Source organism: Colias philodice, chromosome 20, assembly GCF_061535455.1.
Source record: "Colias philodice isolate Cphi_HAF_F1 chromosome 20, ilColPhil1 Martin Lab GWU primary, whole genome shotgun sequence".
In the NCBI taxonomy this organism is placed as follows: Eukaryota; Metazoa; Arthropoda; class Insecta; order Lepidoptera; family Pieridae; genus Colias; species Colias philodice.
Window position 1 is genome coordinate 2,232,149 of NC_143105.1, and position 27,632 is coordinate 2,259,780.

A 27,632-nucleotide genomic window follows, 5' to 3' on the forward strand; every position below is an offset into this window, starting at 1 on the left:
AATGTAAGAAAATATCTTAGTTAGTGTTAATAATTCTAAAGAATATTAAAAATTAAAATCATTAAATAACTCCGAATAACTTTACTTCTTGAAAACACTTTCAAGACGAACAAAATATGAAATTTTTTGTTTATATTTTATAGCAAAAAGTCGTAAAACATACCGTGATTAGGGATCCTTAGTAGAATTATTTCAGGTCAACCAACATTTAATCTTTACGGTTCCCATACAATAAAAGTGTTTTTTTTTATTTATAGTACGGAACCCTTCGTGCGCGAGTCCGACTCGCACCTGGCCGGTTTTCTATGGTCAGCTTAAAATATATAACCAAAAGCACTAAATTTTTAGTACAAGTGTACTCACAAGGCCGATAAAAGATTTCTAGGTTAATATCAATGGCCAATGCTAATTGCTAAAAACAGGAATTGAAGTCGACTCTACTATTTTAGTCGAGTTCGAGACACGGTCGAGTTTTTAATGTTAATTACGTAATATTAATGAGCTATGGAATAACTTGAATTTGTAAATAGTTGTTTCTTTTAACTAGTTACTATGTTGTGTTGAAATCTTAATGAGATCAGATAAGAATATCATTTCTTTTATTTCTACAAAATATAAAATTATAATACCTACCTAGATTTAAAAGATAATAGATAAAGAACGACCATACCTATATGCTAGATATGTGAAAGAAACATAAGAAAAAACGTTTTTTATTACATATCATTATAATATTTAACGTAGCGTAAGATATAAAATTATGGTAAACTAGACGAGACCGAGGCTTCACCCACCCTTTCAAAGAAAAACCCGCATAGTTCCCGTTTCTCTGAAATTTCGGGAATAAAAAGTAGCCTATGTCTTATTCTGGGACTTCAGCTACCTACGTGATATTCCATTGTAATTGGTTTAGTAGTATTTGCGTGAAAGACTAACAAACATCCATCCATCTATCCATCCTCACAAACTTTCGCATTTATAATTTTAGGAGGATTAATGTATCCAGGAAACAATTAATCTAGGTGTAAATATATAAATACGTACATAAATCTATGCATATTTTGTATGATAAATCACATTGTAAAGTTTGATCAAGTTACTTGATGGGGATGCATGATGCAACTCGATATTTAATTAATTAACACAAGGTGATGTTTATCCAAAACCGCAACCACTTTCCGACCTTCTGTGTACAATACTGAATTTAATAGTGTGTATACAGTTTCATTGTCACTCGGTTAGGGTAGGTCATTTTAGTGTTGCTTTTAGACCGCAGCTTCGCTCGCGTTGCCTAATTAAAATTTTCAAAATTGAGTTTATCTAACAATCAAATAAGTATTTTCTCTTTGTTATTAGTTTACATTTACGAACTTATGTATTTATTTATCCTAAGGGTTGGAATTTTTTAAACATCTTTCACATTTCAAAAAGCTCTAAGGTTTCTCAATGCATCGAAATAAGGTATCAGAGTTCTGGAATGAACTCCAATATATTTTAATTTTTAAAGTGCATATTAAGAAATAGTATAACGTTATTCAATTGTATCTAGACAATCGTTGGAGATGTTATAACGAGTTCAGGGTTGATATAAAATTAATACAGTTAATTGACTTCAATCTAGGCTGCAATTACAGATTATAAATATATATTTTGAATATAAATAGCATGATAAACTTTTGTCCTATTGAAAATTCTTCGTAGTTCTGTTGATTTTTTCTTAATTTCTTGAAAAAGAGTACCTATAGGTAATATAAAAATTTTGAGACTGGATTATTATGTTATTACGGATAGAAATGCTTGTAGGAGGTTTTTATGTACCTATTAATAATTAATATATTAGACATAATATGATGAAATTTTTAAATTTCTATTAAAAGTTTCATCATAGGACCATTAACTAAATTAATTCGAAACGTTCAACCGCCAAAGATTAAGGCAATCTTTAACCTTCTATCTAATAAAAATAAACAATTGTATTTAAAATTATCCGTACTTCCTGGATACAAACATTGTTAATTGCGAAAGTTATTTTATTTGTCTATTTGTCTTGTCAAATGTGCAAAAAGCTTCAATAGAGGAGTTGAAATAGGGAGAAGAAATTGTATTGCTAATAGCAGTAGTGATTTATCGCAAATGCGAGTGGAGCCACGGGACAACAGTTAAACACAACTTATTAAACATAATATATTAATAAGGGACATATTAATTTGATTGTTTGTAACTTGATTTTGTAATCATTTAACTCAAATACTTCAAGATTTTTTTTTTAAATTCGTACATCTAACTTTTACATCTAGTCAGAGATTAGTCAGAGTCACGAGAAATACAATATTAAAGAATATTTTTATTCTTTATTATTCTATGATTTTAATGTTAAATTCGACAAATCTAGTAGCCAGTTTTTATTAAAACACTAGCGGTCCGCCCCGGCTTCGCCCGTGGTACATATTTAGTATTTACGTTTTCTCTACATAAGAACCATCCTCGTACTTCAAGGAATATAATAAAAAAAGAATTATCGAAATTGGTTCAGCCGTTCTCAAGTTATGCGCTTACCAACACATTTTGGGATTCATTTTTATATTATAGAAGATAACGTACCTACGCAAAATTTTTACCATGCAAAACACACAAGACGTAACTCTATTGTTATGTTAGAATTAATCAATACCTATGACGCAGATTTACTATCAGCATCGAATCTATGTTTGTGTACATTTCACCTACGTATATATAGAAATTAGCAGGGCGTATGTTTGTTCATTGTATCAATCAAATGGATATGGTAGACTTCTGCCCGTGGTTTTACTTGTGGAGAAACTATGTTTATTTCACACCACAAGAACAGATTTATCTTAACAAAAAGCAGATCTCTTAACATATTATTTTCTTTAAATTCTCTCCCTTCAATTTTGTTTTTAACTAGATTTCCGCCCGCGGCTTCGCCTGCGTTTTTAAAGAAAAACTCGCATAGTTCCCGTTCCCGTGGGATTTCCGGGATAAGACCTATGTGTTAATCCAAGTTACCCTCTCTATGTGTGCTAAATTTCATTGTAATCGGTTCAGTAGTATTTGCGTGAAAGAGTAACAATCACACAATCAAATCCTTTCGCTATTATAATATTAGTAGGATTTATTTACCTGTGGCCTTCAGCAAAGTTTCAATATTTATTCCACTTAAGACAAATAAAGGTTTAAGTTATATTTAATTTACATACTATATTGTCTTATCATATTATATGCTATAGATAATTGTTTTTGGAACTAATATCAAGTCTGGGAATATAAGTTTGTGGTAAACAATTTCTTTTTACATTGTAACGTACCTGCTTACGTATTAATTTATTTTTAGACATAGCAATCGTTGTTTATGATTTCAGCTTTTACTTTTTCATGCGTAGTACGAAATATTTTAATATTCTCTTTGCCTTTTTATATATTTTCATGTATGACTTTGTATCAAAACACTGTTAATTATTAAAAACATTGGACCTTCATTTCGCGTTCAATGACCAAAGCCGCAAGTTAATAAAATTATTATACGGTTATAATATTTCGGCTTTTACACTACCTTATCCGGTGATTATACCCAAATCTTTTAACATTATTAACTTAGTGTATTGGCTGACCTAACAAATTTTCTGTTTTATTATAACCTACCAAAGACATGACATAATATTTCAGGAGCGTAACACACAATCTGTTAGCAAATTTTTATCAAATTTTTTGTATTTGCGTGAGACGAACAAACAAACTTTCGCAATTATGTATGTAACTAGCTCGACCGCGGCTTCGCCCGCGTTTTCAAAGAAAAACCCGCATAGTTCCCGTTCCCGTGGGATTTCCGGGATAAAACCTATCCAAGTTACCCTCTGTGGCTGTTTTCGGTGGCCTTTTTGCGCTGACTCTAAGAATAATGTATAGACTATAGAAAGTTACTTATTATTCTCGTTTGTTCCCAGATGACCCTCAGTTCAGCGAACTGGTGTGGCAGGCGGAGGTAGCCATAGACAATGGTATATTCCCGGAGAGGATATACCAGGGCTCGAGCGGCTCGTACTTTGTCAAGAACCCGGGAGGGGTGAGTTTTTTATTACACGCTTTATATTAGCTTCACCTGTATGTTTGTATGTTTGTAACCGACTTCTTTGGGCGCGATTTTGACCCACTTTAAACGGTCAGATTTCGTTCAAACTATGTAGATTTATTGAGGACCGATGACAATACACTAATTTGATAAAATTTTCTATTTTTTAGTTCGGTTTTCTATAAAAAGCGTGTTTTTTAGTTTTTTTAAACTATTATTATTTTACAACAATTTTCATTTCTACAAATAAGATGAAATTACTTTGAATGTCTGAATCAATAAATTGTATTTAGGGTGTGAAATACTTGTTTATTTTTAATTTATTTAACACAATTAAGCTAAAATTTGTACTGCTCTGCCCGTTATAAAATTATATTGAAATTGTACAGGTTATTGACCTATATATCTTACAGCAAGTTTAATAACAATATTTGCACGCTTCTATCTTAACTACTTACTATAATTATTTTTAATTATAGTAAAAATAAAACTGAAGCGAACATTGAAACCTTCGCGGGGTTAAGGAAATTTTAAGACACAATTCCTTATTTGGTGTGAAGGGTACAAGAAAAAATAAAACGTTATAAAAATTGTTTCCGCCCGGGATCGAACCGGGGACCTTGTGCGTGTGAAGCACACGTGATAACCGCTACACTACGGAAACCGATGGATATGCGTGTGAAATTAAGTATCTGTTAGTTGACAATTGTCAACTGATTATAGCCCAAGATACTCCACTGCTTGATTTTGCACCCTGTTTTTTGTAATGAATTTAATTTTGAGGGAATTAATGTTGAGGGAGTATGCAATGTATAAGCGATAGATTGTAAAATTGGTAGGCCTGTAAAATAACTGCTAAAAGTATCTCTAATTAACTAAACATTTATAGAAATCTTCAATCTTACTATTTAAATAGTAAGTCTAAACAGTGTTTTAAAATCGATGTCAGGAGAGGTCTTGACTGAAGGGCTGGCTGTTTTATACGAAATCGTAAAGTTTAATCAGTTTATTTAAATGTTGATATCAGTTGATAATGTTATTTATTCAGTTCGAGTTCATTTTGAATTGCATTTTAATTTGGGTAAATCAATATTTTTTTATTTTGTTAAATTTTGGTAAGAATGCACTAGTTTTAAATTATAATCTTATTATTTTATGCTGCGTTTTAAATTTTAATAATAAAATTAACCTTACCACTTAATATTGACTTATATAATTTTACAAGTTACCTTCAGCAATTTAGAATATTTTTGAATCCAATAAAACTACATATATATATATATATATTATTACAGAAAATAGTCGGCGTGTTCAAACCAAAAGACGAGGAGCCTTACGGCCGTCTCAATCCAAAATGGACGAAGTGGATGCACAAGCTGTGCTGCCCGTGCTGTTTCGGGCGATCCTGCCTAATTCCCAACCAGGGGTATCTGTCAGAGGCGGGAGCCAGTCTGGTGGACTCGAAGATCGGACTGAGGATCGTTCCGAAGACTAGGGTAAGGATTTCTTACATGTGGACCTATAGTGTCTATGTGTAGCAGGATATAGAGCCAAATGCAGAAATCTGCTATTTTAGAAATTCGTTTAAGGCTATCGAACGGAAACTATGTGTTCTACGCTCAGATTGGTCAGCAGATTGTTCAGAAAGTGTTGGGTAAGTGAACAATGGGTGTATAAAATGTCAGGATTAAGCATAGAACACAAAATGGATGAAGCGGATGCACAAGCTGTGCTGCCCGTGCTGTTTCGGGCGATCTTGTCTAATTCCCAACCAGGGTTATCTGTCAGAGGCGGGAGCCAGTCTTGTGGACTCGAAGATCGGACTGAAGATCGTTCCTAAGACTAGGGTAAGGATTTTGTGAAAATTAAAAAGGACTAAATAAATAAATAATTTAATGGAAAATATCCCTAATTTAACTTTGTCTTAATCTCGATCGAATCTCATAATCTACTTTTATGTGTGTGCGTTGTTCTGCTCAGGAGATTGTAATGATAAGTGCTATTGAATGGTCATTTCCAGAAGACAATAATTCTGAAAAAATTTTGGAAGGTCTCTTTCTCTTTACTTGGGTACCTATTTGTTTAATACATTTTCATTTGGATACTAAACTTAATGATAATAATTAGTTTGGTTGCATTTTCACTTAATATCAAACTCAATAATGGTTGGGTTGGAAATACATACATTTAAAATTATCCTAACCAGTAAAAACGGGTGTTCGTTCAAAGATTAATCATAGAGACCCAGTTATGTCACTCTAAATTCTCTAGAATTATAAAAATAAATGTTTTAACGAATATCACACGCGATGGGCAGTCTTGAACACAAATAATAATAGGTCATTGAATGTTCTTATCTTAAAAATGTAATATGAATAACATTGTTTGTTGTTATTGCTAGTTTATCGAGACTTTATTGAATAGAGGTAATGCCTGACTTGGTATGCATGGAAAAAAATCAACTTGTATATGGCCATAAAAAATCAAATCCAGTAAAGTTTTCTGTAAAAAAGCATCTTATCTGCTCTGATATTTGAGTACATAATATTACACAACATCCATAGTTTTTTTTATTAAAGTTAACAAAAAACAATTCACAAGCCAACATGCCAAACAGTATTAAGGGTAGAAAATCTTGGATTTATCTTCAAAATCATACAAAAACAAATAAAAATGTGTAATCCAATAAAAACGACGAGACGAAAACACGAGAAAAACACTTGCAAAAGAAAAAATAATCTAGAAACACACAATTATGTACATTAATACTCGAACTAAATCACACACTATATTCATTTTTTAAAATTTTTTTGCAAACAATTCCAGGTGGTGAAACTAGTGTCAGAGACGTTCAACTATCTGCGGATAGATCGCGAAAGGTCGCGACTTAAGCGGGCCATCACGGAACAGTTCCCTAACTTGAGGTTCAACAGGATGGGATTGCCGCCTAAGGTTTGTTTTATTTACTTACTTAATTTTGTGTCCATAAGTATAAATATTAAAATATGGCAAGATTACTAAGTGATTTTTAAATCTGGCATTTTGACACCCCACTCTATGTGATTCGAAAAAAATGTTAGATAAAATATGATGTCAGGTTATGTTCCTCAAATAGTATTTATTTGTGAAATAGCCAAGCTTCTTTTTAAGATTCCGTACACAAAGGATAAAAACAGGCTCCTCTTATTGAACCGTTATAGATATACCGTTCAAATTTTCAGAGATGATGTATTTCTATTGCCGCTATAAGAACAAATAATAAAATTCGAGGTTCAGCAACGGTTGGCGAAGTCATACATCGGATGGGTGACCAATTTTTGCAGTTGCTCTTTAGCTGATTAGTACGGAAGCCTTAGTTTCATAAATCTGACTCGCACTTGACAGATTTAAAAATAAAATTGGTTGTCTGTTCGGTTTACTGACGATAGTTGAACGTGACAACGTCCGATTGTGCTTCTTTGTCGCTCGTTCCGCGCTCTCGCTTGCACTTCAAGCCTTACATGGAACGCCTCAGAGCGAGGTAACGCCGCATGAGTCATGTTTTTTCGTGCGTGCAGCCGGCGCTATCGAATTATAAGACGTTGTCACGTCAAAATTAATAAATTAACATTGCCTAATATTAATTTATATTTACAATTGCAGATGGGATCATTCCAATTATTCGTAGAGGGTTATAAGGACGCAGATTATTGGCTGCGGCGGTTCGAACAGGACCCACCGCCCGAACATGTTATGAAAAAGTGAGTATTTTTGCCAACATATTGTATTAGAAAGAAAGGAAGGAATATCCTACCAATATTATAAATGCGAAAGTTTGTGATGGATGTATGTGTAGGTGTGTATGTTTGTTACTCTCACGCAAATACTACTGAATCGATTACAATGAAATTTAGCACACATATATAGGGTAACTTGGATTAACACATAGGATAGGTTTTATCCAGAAAATCCCACGGGAACGGGAACTATGCTCTGCAACTATAAATAATAAACTGAAGTTTCAAGGAGATTTATATAAAAGTTTTAGAAGTATAGTATAGCAATTTGTTAATTGTTATTATTTAATCTAGTTTAAGTTTGTGGCTACAAACATAAACTGGAATAAAAGCTAACCTTTACTTAATATAACATTAATTTAAGTAATTTGTGAAGTCGTAGACTCTTATACTAATGTGTGTAAGTATCTAAATATTATTTATACTGTTTAATAAAATGGACATAGAACAATAAAAAGCAGTGTTAAAAAAACACTACGAATCGAAAACCTTCATTAGAAAACTATCGTTTTTAGGGTTCCGTACCGAAGGGTAAAACGGGACCCTATTACTGAGACTTCATTGTCTGTCTGTCTGTCTGTCTCTCATAAACCGTGATTGCTAGAAAGCTGAAATTTCCACAAATGGTGTATTTCCGTTGCCATTATAACAACAAATACTAAAAAAAAATAATAAAAATAAAATATTAAGGGTGTCCCCATAGTACGCAAATGGTCGGTTTTTGGGAACCGTTTAACGTTTATTGGTATTTTTGAACTATATTTTTGACAATTTTTAAATTATATCCGCCTATAAAAGATTCCAGCTACAATTCGAGCGTCTCGTGGTGTTAGACTACATTATTCGGAACACGGACCGCGGCAACGACAACTGGCTAATCAAGTACGACGCGCCGAGTAATAGAACGGACCACGATATGACTGAGCCTTCGGTGAGTTGACGTTTTTGTACATTTTTTTTTGTGTGAATTAAAATGTTTGTATTCTGCAATTTTGGAGTTTAATAAGTGTTTTCGATAAAAATTTTCATACATTTCCTTTCCCATCAGGTTGCCTGGTTGAGATTGCTGCTTAGCAATAAGGCCGCCTCTTGTACAAACTATGCATTTCTTTTGTATTAATGTTATTTTTGTCATAATTCAGTTTGTGCAATAAAGTGTTATAAATAAATAAATAAATTTAGATAAGTAATTTAGTATATCGTCAAAAATTTGGAATAGTTTATCCTGTTATATTACAAAAGTATAATAAGCCTATTTGATGATATTCCAAAAGTCTGATTAGCCATTATTACATTGTTTCTATCCTAAATATCAAAAAATTGGTTGTCTGTAAAGTCGGTTTACTGACGATAGTTGAACGTGACAACGTCCGATTGTGCTTCTTTGTCGCTCGTTCCGCGCTCTCGCTTGCACTTCAAGCCTTACACGGAACGCCTCAGAGCGAGGTAACGCCGCATGAGTCATGTTTTTTCGTGCGTGCAGCCGGCGCTATCGAATTATAAGACCTTGTCACGTCAATAACGGCCAATTTCTGTATTCCCAATTCTAAAATTGTTCCAAATATTGTCAATTATCAAATTCCAAACGCTATTCCAAGCGATAAACACCCAAATGTCACATTATAGGAGTGGAACGGCGGTATAGAGGTGCGCATAGCGGCGATCGACAACGGGCTGGCGTTCCCGTTCAAGCACCCGGACTCGTGGCGCGCCTACCCCTACCACTGGGCCTGGCTGCCGCAGGCCAAGCGGCCCTTCAGCCAGGAGACCAAGTCAGTACATAGCTAACTAGCTGCTCCGCGGTTTTACCCGCATTGCTCCATTCATGTTGGTTTAAGCGTGATTTTATGCCTTCCTTGGTAAATGGGCTATGATTTTTTGAAGTGAAAACTTCTTTAGCGGCGTTGAGTACTTTTTTTGTTATGGGTATAAAATCTTAAACTCGCGTCAGGACACGTGACCCGATCGAAAAAGCGTAAGACGGATACCATTCCAAAATATCAAACATGCTCAACGTTAATAATCAAGTTTTCACTTCTGCCGGCACTCCCCCAGTGCAGCGGCTTTTTTTTTTATAGCATTGGAAGGCAAACGAGCAGACGCAATAACCGATGTTGATGGCAAAGTACATCGCCCATAGACATCCATAAAATACGTTATGGGTGTTGCCTACCATAGAGGGGAATGGAATAAAAGCGGTCTTATGGAGAAAGGTGGAGCTAACCGTGAATTAGGAAGCGGTGTGCTTTTGGCCTTTAAGAAAAACATATGCTTTTTTCTTAAAATAACTCAAGTCGTAGTTCCTCGGAAACACAGTTGATGGCAAATTATTCCAAATTATATACAAGTATATTTTCAATATAATTTCATATTTCAGGGAGTTGGTTCTGCCGTTGCTGTCAGATATGAATTTCGTTCAGGAACTATGCGATGAACTACATATATTGTTTAAGGTGAGGTATTTTATTTTCTACATTTATTTTTTTCTACATATTGAGATATTACGAAATTATTTATTTGTCGTAATTTAAAACAAGGTGTGTATCTAAAAAGTAACTAAAACGTAAAACTTTTAAAGTATAAAAGTTATTTCTATATTTCAAGACACATTCATATCCAGAAAAACTGCGTTTGGGAATCGTACCCGCGTGTTTTGATAGGTAACATATTAATTATCTCCATTACGAAATCACTTGTTAAGTCTTATGTAAATCCATACTAACATTATAAATGCGAAAGTAACTCTGTCTGTCTGTCTGTTACTCAATCACGCCTAAACTTCTGAACCAATTTTCATGAAATTTGGCATGGAGATATTTTGATACCCGAGAAAGGACATAGGCTACTTTTTATCCCGGGAAAATGACGCAATCCCGGAAATCCCACGGGAACGGGAACTATGCGGGTTTTTCTTTGACTGCGCGGGCGAAGCCGCGGGCGGAAACCTAGTATTCTATAAAACAACTTGACCCAAATTAAATGAAAATAATATAAATAACCGATGAATAAAACACATAAAACTATGACTATACAGCAAGACAAAGGCTTCGACAAAGGCTTGTTCGAGCGGCAAATGTCGGTAATGCGGGGACAAGTTCTGAACCTCACACAGGCGCTAAAAGATGGCAAGAGTCCCGTGCAGTTGGTGCAAATGCCCGCCGTTATTGTGGAGCGGTGAGTAAATAGAGAAAAAACAATTGGTTTATTTTATTTTTTTGATGTGACAATGTCTTATAATTCGGTAGAGCCGGCTGCATGCACGAAAAAACATGACTCATGCGACGTTACCTCGCTCTGAGACGTTCCATGTTTCATTCAACTTTTCCTTGAAAGTTTTTCTCTAACATGTACCGTTTTTGAGATTTAAGCGAAAAATGAAAAAATGGACCCATTCCCCCCCTTCCCCCACTCCGGGGCTCCTCCTAGTGTCCCAGGGTTTTAGTATGTTTATTACCTAGGGACTCTTGACATGTTTCCGAAGAAACATGTTACGTTACTAACTCACGCACTCTAGACCCCTCTTGGAGGGACTCATTCAATGGACTTCGAGAGCTTCTAGTCGCTAAGTTTTTTAGGGTTCCGTACCTCAAAAGGAAAAAACGGAACCCTTATAGGATCACTTTGTTGTCCGTCTGTCCGTCCGTCCGTCCGTCCGTCTGTCAAGATCCTTTTTCTCAGGAACGCTTGGAGGTATGAAGCTGAAATTTATATCAATTACTCAGGTCTACTGTCCTTGAAGCTGTGAAAAAATCAAACTTCTAAACCAACGCAATCAAAAGATACAGCCGTTTATGCCGCAAATTTTCGACACTTGCAAGGGAATCAAAACCTACAGGGTGCTTCCCGTGAACTCAGAATCTTGAAATTTGGTGCGAAGCAACGTCTTATATATATAGCATAGATAAAGGAAAAATTACGAAAACCATAAATTTTTAGTTACATCACATAATATATTTTTTTTTAATAATTTTAAACTTACTACCCATTTCCTCATAAACGCGTAGAGGTATTAAATTGAAATCCATACCAAATACTCAGGTCTATAATACCTTTAAGCTGTAACAAAATCAAACTTCTATGTCAACGCAATCAAAGGAACAGCAATTTAAGCTGCATATTTTGAAACTCGCAAGTACTCGCAAGGGAATCAAAACCTAAAGGGTTACTTCCAGTCGACCTAGAATCTTGAAATTTGGCATGAAGCAACGTGTTATATCACACATAAAGGTAAAATTCCGAAAACCTTAAATTTATAGTTACATTACAAAATATATATTTATTTTTTAATAAATATAAACTTATTTCATTTTTTTTCTCATGAACGCGTAGAGCTATCAAGTTGAAATTCATATCAAATACTTAGATCTAATTGCCTTTAACCCATGAAAAAAAAATTGCAGGTTTGTACGGACCCTCGGTGCGCGAGTCCGACTCGCACTTGGCCGTTTTTTTTTAAAGTTTAATTCTGTAATAAAAATGGAAAAACTTTTGTACATATTTAATCTTTAATGTGTTTAACTAAAATTTTCAGGTCGAAAAGCGGTACGACGTCATCGCGATTCTTCGACTCGTTCCAGCAGCGCTTCCAACAAAAGTCGCCATTCTTCTCCTGGTGGTGAAGATGGTAGTGTGCTGTTTATTTATTCATTATTTATTAAATAAGTAGTACAGATAGGGAGGATAACACGTGAAACACGCTCAACACAGTACAAAACATGCAATACAAACAGAATAACATTCACAACACAGACACTATTATATAATGGATTACATACACTGCAGATTGGATAACACGCGCAACATCCCATTGAGTGTATAACACTTGTAACACACCCTACACAGTGTATAACACGAGCTACACGATCTACAGAGTGTATAACACGAGCTACACGATCTACAGAGTGTATAACACGTGCTACACGATCTACAGAGTGTATAACACGTGCTACACGTTCTGCAGAGTGTATATTACGTGCTACACGTTCTACAGAGTGTATAACACATGCTACACGATCAACAGAGTGTATAACACGTGCTACACGATCTACAGAGTGTATAACACGTGCTACACGTTCTGCAGAGTGTATAACACGTGCTTCACGTTCTGCAGAGTGTATAACACGTGCTACATGCTCTACACAGTGCATTTCATGTTCTACACTGACGATACCACATGCTAGACGATCTACAGAGTGTATAATACGTGCTAAACGTTCTGCAGAGTGTATAACACGTGCTACATGCTCTACACAGTGCATTTCATGTTCTACACTGACGATACCACATGCTAGACGATCTACAGAGTGTATAATACGTGCTACACGTTCTGCAGAGTGTATAATACGTGCTAAACGTTCTGCAGAGTGTATAACACGTGCTACATGCTCTACACTGTGCATTTCATGTTCTACACTGATGATACCACATGCTAGACGATCTACAGAGTGTATAATACGTGCTAAACGTTCTGCAGAGTGTATAATACGTGCTAAACGTTCTGCAGAGTGTATAACACGTGCTACATGCTTTACACAGTGCATTTCATGTTCTACACTGACGATACCACATGCTAGACGATCTACAGAGTGTATAATACGTGCTACACGTTCTGCAGAGTGTATACTACGTGCTATACGTTCTGCAGAGTGTATAACACGTGCTACACGTTCTGCAGAGTGTATATTACGTGCTACACGTTCTACAGAGTGTATAACACATGCTACACGATCAACAGAGTGTATAACATGTGCTACACGATCTACAGAGTGTATAACACGTGCTACACGTTCTGCAGAGTGTATAACACGTGCTTCACGTTCTGCAGAGTGTATAACACGTGCTACATGCTCTACACAGTGCATTTCATGTTCTACACTGACGATACCACATGCTAGACGATCTACAGAGTGTATAATACGTGCTAAACGTTCTGCAGAGTGTATAACACGTGCTACATGCTCTACACAGTGCATTTCATGTTCTACACTGACGATACCACATGCTAGACGATCTACAGAGTGTATAATACGTGCTACACGTTCTGCAGAGTGTATAATACGTGCTAAACGTTCTGCAGAGTGTATAACACGTGCTACATGCTCTACACTGTGCATTTCATGTTCTACACTGATGATACCACATGCTAGACGATCTACAGAGTGTATAATACGTGCTAAACGTTCTGCAGAGTGTATAATACGTGCTAAACGTTCTGCAGAGTGTATAACACGTGCTACATGCTTTACACAGTGCATTTCATGTTCTACACTGACGATACCACATGCTAGACGATCTACAGAGTGTATAATACGTGCTAAACGTTCTGCAGAGTGTATAACACGTGCTACATGCTCTACACAGTGCATTTCATGTTCTACACTGACGATACCACATGCTAGACGATCTACAGAGTGTATAATACGTGCTACACGTTCTGCAGAGTGTATAATACGTGCTAAACGTTCTGCAGAGTGTATAACACGTGCTACATGCTCTACACTGTGCATTTCATGTTCTACACTGATGATACCACATGCTAGACGATCTACAGAGTGTATAATACGTGCTAAACGTTCTGCAGAGTGTATAATACGTGCTAAACGTTCTGCAGAGTGTATAACACGTGCTACATGCTTTACACAGTGCATTTCATGTTCTACACTGACGATACCACATGCTAGACGATCTACAGAGTGTATAATACGTGCTACACGTTCTGCAGAGTGTATAATACGTGCTAAACGTTCTGCAGAGTGTATAACACGTGCTACATGCTCTACACAGTGCATTTCATGTTCTACACTGACGATACCACATGCTAGACGATCTACAGAGTGTATAATACGTGCTAAACGTTCTGCAGAGTGTATAATACGTGCTAAACGTTCTGCACAGTGTATAACACGTGCTACATGCTCTACACAGTGCAATTCATGTTCTACACTGACGATACCACATGCTAGACGATCTACAGAGTGTATAATACGTGCTTAACGTTCTGCAGAGTGTATAACACGTGCTACATACTCTACACAGTGCATTTCATGTTCTACACTGACGATACCACATGCTAGACGATCTACAGAGTGTATAATACGTGCTACACGTTCTGCAGAGTGTATAATACGTGCTAAACGTTCTGCAGAGTGTATAACACGTGCTACATGCTCTACACAGTGCATTTCATGTTCTACACTGACGATACCACATGCTAGACGATCTAATGAGTGTATAATACGTGCTAAACGTTCTGCAGAGTGTATAACACGTGCTACATGCTCTACACAGTGCATTTCATGTTCTACACTGACGATACCACATGCTAGACGATCTACAGAGTGTATAATACGTGCTAAACGTTCTGCAGAGTGTATAATACGTGCTTAACGTTCTGCAGAGTGTATAACACGTGCTACATGCTCTACACAGTGCATTTCATGTTCCACACTGACGATACCACATGCTAGACGATCTACAGAGTGTATAATACGTGCTAAACGTTCTGCAGAGTGTATAATACGTGCTAAACGTTCTGCAGAGTGTATAATACGTGCTAAACGTTCTGCAGAGTGTATAACACGTGCTACATGCTCTACACAGTGCATTTCATGTTCTACACTGACGATACCACATGCTAGACGATCTACAGTGTATAATACGTGCTAAACGTTCTGCAGAGTGTATAATACGTGCTTAACGTTCTGCAGAGTGTATAATACGTGCTAAACGTTCTGCAGAGTGTATTACACGTGCTACATGCTCTACACAGTGCATTTCATGTTCTACACTGACGATACCACATGCTAGACGATCTACAGAGTGTATAATACGTGCTACACGTTCTGCAGAGTGTATAATACGTGCTAAACGTTCTGCAGAGTGTATAACACGTGCTTCATGCTCTACACAGTGCATTTCATGTTCTACACTGACGATACCACATGCTAGACGATCTAATGAGTGTATAATACGTGCTACACGTTCTGCAGTGTGTATAATACGTGCTAAACGTTCTGCAGAGTGTATCACACGTGCTACATGCTCTACACAGTGCATTTCATGTTCTACACTGACGATACCACATGCTAGACGATCTACAGAGTGTATAATACGTGCTAAACGTTCTGCAGAGTGTATAATACGTGCTTAACGTTCTGCAGAGTGTATAATACGTGCTAAATGTTCTGCAGAGTGTATTACACGTGCTACATGCTCTACACAGTGCATTTCATGTTCTACACTGACGATACCACATGCTAGACGATCTAATGAGTGTATAATACGTGCTACACGTTCTGCAGAGTGTATAATACGTGCTAAACGTTCTGCAGAGTGTATAACACGTGCTACATGCTCTACACAGTGCATTTCATGTTCTACACTGACGATACCACATGCTAGACGATCTACAGAGTGTATAATACGTGCTACACGTTCTGCAGAGTGTATAATACGTGCTAAACGTTCTGCAGAGTGTATAACACGTGCTTCATGCTCTACACAGTGCATTTCATGTTCTACACTGACGATACCACATGCTAGACGATCTAATGAGTGTATAATACGTGCTACACGTTCTGCAGAGTGTATAATACGTGCTAAACGTTCTGCAGAGTGTATAACACGTTCTACATGCTCTACACAGTGCATTTCATGTTCTACACCGACGATACCACATGCTAGACGATCTACAGAGTGTATAATACGTGCTAAACGTTCTGCAGAGTGTATAACACGTGCTACATGCTCTACAAAGTGCATTTCATGTTCTACACTGACGATACCACATGCTAGACGATCTACAGAGTGTATAATACGTGCTAAACGTTCTGCAGAGTGTATAATACGTGCTAAACGTTCTGCAGAGTGTATAACACGTGCTACATGCTCTACACAGTGCATTTCATGTTCTACACTGACGATACCACATGCTAGACGATCTACAGAGTGTATAATACGTGCTAAACGTTCTGCAGAGTGTATAACACGTGCTACATGCTCTACACAGTGCATTTCATGTTCTACACTGACGATACCACATGCTAGACGATCTACAGAGTGTATAATACGTGCTAAACGTTCTGCAGAGTGTATAACACGTGCTACATGCTCTACACAGTGCATTTCATGTTCTACACTGACGATACCACATGCTAGACGATCTACAGAGTGTATAATACGTGCTAAACGTTCTGCAGAGTGTATAATACGTGCTAAACGTTCTGCAGAGTGTATAACACGTGCTACATGCTCTACACAGTGCAATTCATGTTCTACACTGACGATACCACATGCTAGACGATCTACAGAGTGTATAATACGTGCTAAACGTTCTGCAGAGTGTATAACACGTGCTACATGCTCTACACAGTGCATTTCATGTTCTACACTGACGATACCACATGGTAGACGATCTACAGAGTGTATAATACGTGCTACACGTTCTGCAGAGTGTATAATACGTGCTAAACGTTCTGCAGAGTGTATTACACGTGCTACATGCTCTACACAGTGCATTTCATGTTCTACACTGACGATACCACATGCTAGACGATCTACAGAGTGTATAATACGTGCTAAACGTTCTGCAGAGTGTATAATACGTGCTTAACGTTCTGCACAGTGTATAACACGTGCTACATGCTCTACACAGTGCAATTCATGTTCTACACTGACGATACCACATGCTAGACGATCTACAGAGTGTATAATACGTGCTTAACGTTCTGCAGAGTGTATAACACGTGCTACATACTCTACACAGTGCATTTCATGTTCTACACTGACGATACCACATGCTAGACGATCTACAGAGTGTATAATACGTGCTACACGTTCTGCAGAGTGTATAATACGTGCTAAACGTTCTGCAGAGTGTATAACACGTGCTACATGCTCTACACAGTGCATTTCATGTTCTACACTGACGATACCACATGCTAGACGATCTAATGAGTGTATAATACGTGCTAAACGTTCTGCAGAGTGTATAATACGTGCTAAACGTTCTGCAGAGTGTATAACACGTGCTACATGCTCTACACAGTGTATAATACGTGCTAAACGTTCTGCAGAGTGTATAATACGTGCTTAACGTTCTGCAGAGTGTATAACACGTGCTACATGCTCTACACAGTGCATTTCATGTTCTACACTGACGATACCACATGCTAGACGATCTACAGAGTGTATAATACGTGCTAAACGTTCTGCAGAGTGTATAATACGTGCTAAACGTTCTGCAGAGTGTATAATACGTGCTAAACGTTCTGCAGAGTGTATAACACGTGCTACATGCTCTACACAGTGCATTTCATGTTCTACACTGACGATACCACATGCTAGACGATCTACAGTGTATAATACGTGCTAAACGTTCTGCAGAGTGTATAATACGTGCTTAACGTTCTGCAGAGTGTATAATACGTGCTAAACGTTCTGCAGAGTGTATTACACGTGCTACATGCTCTACACAGTGCATTTCATGTTCTACACTGACGATACCACATGCTAGACGATCTACAGAGTGTATAATACGTGCTACACGTTCTGCAGAGTGTATAATACGTGCTAAACGTTCTGCAGAGTGTATAACACGTGCTTCATGCTCTACACAGTGCATTTCATGTTCTACACTGACGATACCACATGCTAGACGATCTAATGAGTGTATAATACGTGCTACACGTTCTGCAGTGTGTATAATACGTGCTAAACGTTCTGCAGAGTGTATCACACGTGCTACATGCTCTACACAGTGCATTTCATGTTCTACACTGACGATACCACATGCTAGACGATCTACAGAGTGTATAATACGTGCTAAACGTTCTGCAGAGTGTATAATACGTGCTTAACGTTCTGCAGAGTGTATAATACGTGGTAAATGTTCTGCAGAGTGTATTACACGTGCTACATGCTCTACACTGTGCATTTCATGTTCTACACTGACGATACCACATGCTAGACGATCTAATGAGTGTATAATACGTGCTACACGTTCTGCAGAGTGTATAATACGTGCTAAACGTTCTGCAGAGTGTATAACACGTGCTACATGCTCTACACAGTGCATTTCATGTTCTACACTGACGATACCACATGCTAGACGATCTACAGAGTGTATAATACGTGCTACACGTTCTGCAGAGTGTATAATACGTGCTAAACGTTCTGCAGAGTGTATAACACGTGCTTCATGCTCTACACAGTGCATTTCATGTTCTACACTGACGATACCACATGCTAGACGATCTAATGAGTGTATAATACGTGCTACACGTTCTGCAGAGTGTATAATACGTGCTAAACGTTCTGCAGAGTGTATAACACGTTCTACATGCTCTACACAGTGCATTTCATGTTCTACACCGACGATACCACATGCTAGACGATCTACAGAGTGTATAATACGTGCTAAACGTTCTGCAGAGTGTATAACACGTGCTACATGCTCTACAAAGTGCATTTCATGTTCTACACTGACGATACCACATGCTAGACGATCTACAGAGTGTATAATACGTGCTAAACGTTCTGCAGAGTGTATAATACGTGCTAAACGTTCTGCAGAGTGTATAACACGTGCTACATGCTCTACACAGTGCATTTCATGTTCTACACTGACGATACCACATGCTAGACGATCTACAGAGTGTATAATACGTGCTAAACGTTCTGCAGAGTGTATAACACGTGCTACATGCTCTACACAGTGCATTTCATGTTCTACACTGACGATACCACATGCTAGACGATCTACAGAGTGTATAATACGTGCTAAACGTTCTGCAGAGTGTATAACACGTGCTACATGCTCTACACAGTGCATTTCATGTTCTACACTGACGATACCACATGCTAGACGATCTACAGAGTGTATAATACGTGCTAAACGTTCTGCAGAGTGTATAATACGTGCTAAACGTTCTGCAGAGTGTATAACACGTGCTACATGCTCTACACAGTGCAATTCATGTTCTACACTGACGATACCACATGCTAGACGATCTACAGAGTGTATAATACGTGCTAAACGTTCTGCAGAGTGTATAACACGTGCTACATGCTCTACACAGTGCATTTCATGTTCTACACTGACGATACCACATGGTAGACGATCTACAGAGTGTATAATACGTGCTACACGTTCTGCAGAGTGTATAATACGTGCTAAACGTTCTGCAGAGTGTATTACACGTGCTACATGCTCTACACAGTGCATTTCATGTTCTACACTGACGATACCACATGCTAGACGATCTACAGAGTGTATAATACGTGCTAAACGTTCTGCAGAGTGTATAATACGTGCTAAACGTTCTGCACAGTGTATAACACGTGCTACATGCTCTACACAGTGCAATTCATGTTCTACACTGACGATACCACATGCTAGACGATCTACAGAGTGTATAATACGTGCTTAACGTTCTGCAGAGTGTATAACACGTGCTACATACTCTACACAGTGCATTTCATGTTCTACACTGACGATACCACATGCTAGACGATCTACAGAGTGTATAATACGTGCTACACGTTCTGCAGAGTGTATAATACGTGCTAAACGTTCTGCAGAGTGTATAACACGTGCTACATGCTCTACACAGTGCATTTCATGTTCTACACTGACGATACCACATGCTAGACGATCTAATGAGTGTATAATACGTGCTAAACGTTCTGCAGATTGTATAATACGTGCTAAACGTTCTGCAGAGTGTATAACACGTGCTACATGCTCTACACAGTGCATTTCATGTTCTACACTGACGATACCACATGCTAGACGATCTACAGAGTGTATAATACGTGCTAAACGTTCTGCAGAGTGTATAATACGTGCTTAACGTTCTGCAGAGTGTATAACACGTGCTACATGCTCTACACAGTGCATTTCATGTTCTACACTGACGATACCACATGCTAGACGATCTACAGAGTGTATAATACGTGCTAAACGTTCTGCAGAGTGTATAATACGTGCTAAACGTTCTGCAGAGTGTATAATACGTGCTAAACGTTCTGCAGAGTGTATAACACGTGCTACATGCTCTACACAGTGCATTTCATGTTCTACACTGACGATACCACATGCTAGACGATCTACAGTGTATAATACGTGCTAAACGTTCTGCAGAGTGTATAATACGTGCTTAACGTTCTGCAGAGTGTATAATACGTGCTAAACGTTCTGCAGAGTGTATTACACGTGCTACATGCTCTACACAGTGCATTTCATGTTCTACACTGACGATACCACATGCTAGACGATCTACAGAGTGTATAATACGTGCTACACGTTCTGCAGAGTGTATAATACGTGCTAAACGTTCTGCAGAGTGTATAACACGTGCTTCATGCTCTACACAGTGCATTTCATGTTCTACACTGACGATACCACATGCTAGACGATCTAATGAGTGTATAATACGTGCTACACGTTCTGCAGTGTGTATAATACGTGCTAAACGTTCTGCAGAGTGTATCACACGTGCTACATGCTCTACACAGTGCATTTCATGTTCTACACTGACGATACCACATGCTAGACGATCTACAGAGTGTATAATACGTGCTAAACGTTCTGCAGAGTGTATAATACGTGCTTAACGTTCTGCAGAGTGTATAATACGTGCTAAATGTTCTGCAGAGTGTATTACACGTGCTACATGCTCTACACAGTGCATTTCATGTTCTACACTGACGATACCACATGCTAGACGATCTAATGAGTGTATAATACGTGCTACACGTTCTGCAGAGTGTATAATACGTGCTAAACGTTCTGCAGAGTGTATAACACGTGCTACATGCTCTACACAGTGCATTTCATGTTCTACACTGACGATACCACATGCTAGACGATCTACAGAGTGTATAATACGTGCTACACGTTCTGCAGAGTGTATAATACGTGCTAAAGGGATAAGTGTGAAGTAAAAAATTATCGGCCTATTACGTTGTTATCGATACCCGCGAAAATTTTTGAGTCTTTCGTTTATGGTTACATATCGTGGCACACCAAGAGTCTTATTTCTGTGAACCAGCATGGTTTCACAAAAAAACGTTCGACACTTACCAATTTGCTAAGTTTCACTAACTCAGTAATAACAAAAATAAGTAACGGTAATGAGGTCGACGCAATCTACACTGATTTCAGTAAGGCCTTTGATACAGTGAATCACCATCTGCTAATAAAAAAACTTAGGGACACTTTTTGTCTTTCAGAACAGGTTTTACTCTGGTTGCAGTCTTACTTATACCTTAGACCACAAACAGTTAGGCTTAGCGGATATCAGTCTAAAGAATACTATCAGTTATCTGGAGTTCCCCAAGGCTCCCATCTAGGCCCATTATTGTTTACATTATTTATTAACGACATTACAAATGTTATCTTGGAATCTGAATATGAGGTTTATGCGGACGACTTGAAACTTTTCAGATCGGTAAATTGCTCTCAAGACCAACAAAAACTGCAGGATGATATAAATCGAGTATCTCTCTGGTGTAAGAATAACCTAATGCAACTGAATGGAAGTAAATGTAATTTTATAAAACTTTCCAGAAAACATGTTAGATTCAAAACAACTTATAAAATTGATGATATTGCTATTAATCAAAAGTACAATCTTAAAGACTTAGGTATTACATTGGATGAGGAATGCAGATTTGATACACATATAGATCTGGTGGTTCGCAAAAGTTTTAAAATGCTAGGTTTTATTTTTCGTAATACACAGGATTTTAAATCTACTCTCGCTATGAAAATACTTTATAATTCTCTCGTAAGGTCCAACCTTGAATACAATTCAGTTGTCTGGTGTCCTTACTATAAAAAATATATTACTCGTATTGAATCAGTACAGAAAAAATTTATTAATAGATTAAGTTATATCACCAAAAACAATATTCTTACAAATTATAGCGAAAAGCTAAACTTTTTTAAAATGGAGTCTTTGGAAGCGCGCAGAAGCGCGTCACAGCTAATATGCCTACATAAATTATTAAACAATGAGATAGACTGTCCATCACTGTTGTCGCAAATTGGTCTCTCGGTGCCTATCTATAATTGTCGGCTAAGTACTTTTTGCCCTATGTACACAAAATTTTCAAAAAATAAATATGGTTCGAACTCCCCGTTACAACTTATTTTAAAATTATATAATAGAATATTTGCAGTTGATCATAACACAGATATTTATTTTTCAAAACTAAGCTCGTTCAAAAAGCATATTGTTAAAACATTAAACAAATTGTAATTTAAGTTTTTACTTTTTGGTTTCAATTTAGATATAATTTAATTTTTATGAAAAATTGTTAAAGCTGTGCCTACCTGTAATTTAGATACGTAAATACTAATGTTTATTTTAAGTAAATATTGAATTGTTTGAACAAAAAATTATGTATCTAGTTGGTAAGCCTTTTTTAAATAAATAAATAAATAAATAAACGTTCTGCAGAGTGTATAACACGTGCTTCATGCTCTACACAGTGCATTTCATGTTCTACACTGACGATACCACATGCTAGACGATCTAATGAGTGTATAATACGTGCTACACGTTCTGCAGAGTGTATAATACGTGCTAAACGTTCTGCAGAGTGTATAACACGTTCTACATGCTCTACACAGTGCATTTCATGTTCTACACCGACGATACCACATGCTAGACGATCTACAGAGTGTATAATACGTGCTAAACGTTCTGCAGAGTGTATAACACGTGCTACATGCTCTACAAAGTGCATTTCATGTTCTACACTGACGATACCACATGCTAGACGATCTACAGAGTGTATAATACGTGCTAAACGTTCTGCAGAGTGTATAATACGTGCTAAACGTTCTGCAGAGTGTATAACACGTGCTACATGCTCTACACAGTGCATTTCATGTTCTACACTGACGATACCACATGCTAGACGATCTACAGAGTGTATAATACGTGCTAAACGTTCTGCAGAGTGTATAACACGTGCTACATGCTCTACACAGTGCATTTCATGTTCTACACTGACGATACCACATGCTAGACGATCTACAGTGTATAATACGTGCTCAACGTTCTGCAGAGTGTATAACACGTGCTACATGCTCTACACAGTGCATTTCATGTTCTACACTGACGATACCACATGCTAGACGATCTACAGAGTGTATAATACGTGCTAAACGTTCTGCAGAGTGTATAATACGTGCTAAACGTTCTGCAGAGTGTATAACACGTGCTACATGCTCTACACAGTGCAATTCATGTTCTACACTGACGATACCACATGCTAGACGATCTACAGAGTGTATAATACGTGCTAAACGTTCTGCAGAGTGTATAACACGTGCTACATGCTCTACACAGTGCATTTCATGTTCTACACTGACGATACCACATGGTAGACGATCTACAGAGTGTATAATACGTGCTTAACGTTCTGCAGAGTGTATTACACGTGCTACATGCTCTACACAGTGCATTTCATGTTCTACACTGACGATACCACATACTAGACGATCTACAGAGTGTATTATACGTGCTAAACGTTCTGCAGAGTGTATAACACGTGCTAAACGTTCTGCAGAGTGTATAATACGTGCTAAACGTTCTGCAGAGTGTATTACACGTGCTACAGGCTCTACACAGTGCTATTCATGTTCTTCACCGACGATACCACATGCTAGACGATCTACAGAGTGTATAATACGTGCTAAACGTTCTGCAGAGTGTATAATACGTGCTTAACGTTCTGCAGAGTGTATAATACGTGCTAAACGTTCTGCAGAGTGTATTACACGTGCTACATGCTCTACACAGTGCATTTCATGTTCTACACTGACTATACCACATGCTAGACGATCTACAGAGTGTATAATACGTGCTAAACGTTCTGCAGAGTGTATAATACGTGCTTAACGTTCTGCAGAGTGTATAACACGTGCTACATGCTCTACACAATGCATTTCATGTTCTACACTGACGATACCACATGCTAGACGATCTACAGAGTGTATAATACGTGCTAAACGTTCTGCAGAGTGTATAATACGTGCTGAACGTTCTGCAGAGTGTATAATACGTGCTAAATGTTCTGCAGAGTGTATTACACGTGCTACATGCTCTACACAGTGCATTTCATGTTCTACACTGACGATACCACATGCTAGACGATCTACAGAGTGTATAATACGTGCTAAACGTTCTGCAGAGTGTATAATACGTGCTTAACGTTCTGCAGAGTGTATAACACGTGCTACATGCTCTACACAGTGCATTTCATGTTCTACACTGACGATACCACATGCTAGACGATCTACAGAGTGTATAATACGTGCTACACGTTCTGCAGAGTGTATAATACGTGCTAAACGTTCTGCAGAGTGTATAACACGTGCTTCATGCTCTACACAGTGCATTTCATGTTCTACACTGACGATACCACATGCTAGACGATCTAATGAGTGTATAATACGTGCTACACGTTCTGCAGAGTGTATAATACGTGCTAAACGTTCTGCAGAGTGTATCACACGTGCTACATGCTCTACACAGTGCATTTCATGTTCTACACCGACGATACCACATGCTAGACGTTCTGCAGAGTGTATAATACGTGCTAAACGTTCTGCAGAGTGTATTACACGTGCTACATGCTCTACACAGTGCATTTCATGTTCTACACTGACGATACCACATGCTAGACGATCTACAGAGTGTATAATACGTGCTAAACGTTCTGCAGAGTGTATAACACGTGCTACATGCTCTACACAGTGCATTTCATGTTCTACACTGACGATACCACATGGTAGACGATCTACAGAGTGTATAATACGTGCTACACGTTCTGCAGAGTGTATAATACGTGCTAAACGTTCTGCAGAGTGTATTACACGTGCTACATGCTCTACACAGTGCATTTCATGTTCTACACTGACGATACCACATGCTAGACGATCTACAGAGTGTATAATACGTGCTAAACGTTCTGCAGAGTGTATAATACGTGCTTAACGTTCTGCAGAGTGTATAACACGTGCTACATGCTCTACACAGTGCATTTCATGTTCTACACTGACGATACCACATGCTAGACGATCTACAGAGTGTATAATACGTGCTAAAAGTTCTGCAGAGTGTATAATACGTGCTTAACGTTCTGCAGAGTGTATAATACGTGCTAAACGTTCTGCAGAGTGTATTACACGTGCTACATGCTCTACACAGTGCATTTCATGTTCTACAGTGACGATACCACATGATAGACGATCTACAGGGTGTTTAATACGTGCTAAACGTTCTGCAGAGTGTATAATACGTGCTAAACGTTCTGCAGAGTGTATAATACGTGCTACATGCTCTACACAGTGCATTTCATGTTCTACACTGACGATACCACATGCTAGACGATCTACAGAGTGTATAATACGTGCTAAACGTTCTGCAGAGTGTATAATACGTGCTTAACGTTCTGCAGAGTGTATAACACGTGCTACATGCTCTACACAGTGCATTTCATGTTCTACACTGACGATACCACATGCTAGACGATCTAATGAGTGTATAATACGTGCTAAACGTTCTGCAGAGTGTATAATACGTGCTAAACGTTCTGCAGAGTGTATAACACGTGCTACATGCTCTACACAGTGTATAATACGTGCTAAACGTTCTGCAGAGTGTATAATACGTGCTTAACGTTCTGCAGAGTGTATAACACGTGCTACATGCTCTACACAGTGCATTTCATGTTCTACACTGACGATACCACATGCTAGACGATCTACAGAGTGTATAATACGTGCTAAACGTTCTGCAGAGTGTATAATACGTGCTAAACGTTCTGCAGAGTGTATAATACGTGCTAAACGTTCTGCAGAGTGTATAACACGTGCTACATGCTCTACACAGTGCATTTCATGTTCTACACTGACGATACCACATGCTAGACGATCTACAGTGTATAATACGTGCTAAACGTTCTGCAGAGTGTATAATACGTGCTTAACGTTCTGCAGAGTGTATAATACGTGCTAAACGTTCTGCAGAGTGTATTACACGTGCTACATGCTCTACACAGTGCATTTCATGTTCTACACTGACGATACCACATGCTAGACGATCTACAGAGTGTATAATACGTGCTACACGTTCTGCAGAGTGTATAATACGTGCTAAACGTTCTGCAGAGTGTATAACACGTGCTTCATGCTCTACACAGTGCATTTCATGTTCTACACTGACGATACCACATGCTAGACGATCTAATGAGTGTATAATACGTGCTACACGTTCTGCAGTGTGTATAATACGTGCTAAACGTTCTGCAGAGTGTATCACACGTGCTACATGCTCTACACAGTGCATTTCATGTTCTACACTGACGATACCACATGCTAGACGATCTACAGAGTGTATAATACGTGCTAAACGTTCTGCAGAGTGTATAATACGTGCTTAACGTTCTGCAGAGTGTATAATACGTGGTAAATGTTCTGCAGAGTGTATTACACGTGCTACATGCTCTACACAGTGCATTTCATGTTCTACACTGACGATACCACATGCTAGACGATCTAATGAGTGTATAATACGTGCTACACGTTCTGCAGAGTGTATAATACGTGCTAAACGTTCTGCAGAGTGTATAACACGTGCTACATGCTCTACACAGTGCATTTCATGTTCTACACTGACGATACCACATGCTAGACGATCTACAGAGTGTATAATACGTGCTACACGTTCTGCAGAGTGTATAATACGTGCTAA

The 27,632-nt window shown here is 37.9% G+C and overlaps 1 protein-coding gene and 1 non-coding gene across 4 annotated transcripts in view; one reads left to right on the forward strand and one right to left on the reverse strand.

Moving 5' to 3' along the window:
* The window catches only part of Pi4KIIalpha (phosphatidylinositol 4-kinase II alpha), a 91,169-nt gene that overhangs the window by 5,600 nt on the left and 57,937 nt on the right, over positions 1-27,632 (forward strand). For all 3 annotated transcript variants that reach the window (XM_089708165.1, XM_089708166.1, XM_089708167.1), the window contains exons 2-10: positions 3,963-4,081; positions 5,383-5,583; positions 6,914-7,039; positions 7,730-7,827; positions 8,662-8,794; positions 9,490-9,635; positions 10,241-10,316; positions 10,898-11,037; positions 12,395-12,487. In XM_089708165.1, the coding sequence (XP_089564291.1) occupies positions 3,963-4,081; positions 5,383-5,583; positions 6,914-7,039; positions 7,730-7,827; positions 8,662-8,794; positions 9,490-9,635; positions 10,241-10,316; positions 10,898-11,037; positions 12,395-12,482 (1,127 nt within the window). In that variant the 3' untranslated portion in view covers positions 12,483-12,487. The remainder of the gene's footprint in view (positions 1-3,962; positions 4,082-5,382; positions 5,584-6,913; positions 7,040-7,729; positions 7,828-8,661; positions 8,795-9,489; positions 9,636-10,240; positions 10,317-10,897; positions 11,038-12,394; positions 12,488-27,632) is intronic.
* On the reverse strand, positions 4,679-4,751 carry TRNAV-CAC (transfer RNA valine (anticodon CAC)). The gene has a single exon. It is a non-coding gene; the product is annotated as a tRNA-Val (tRNA).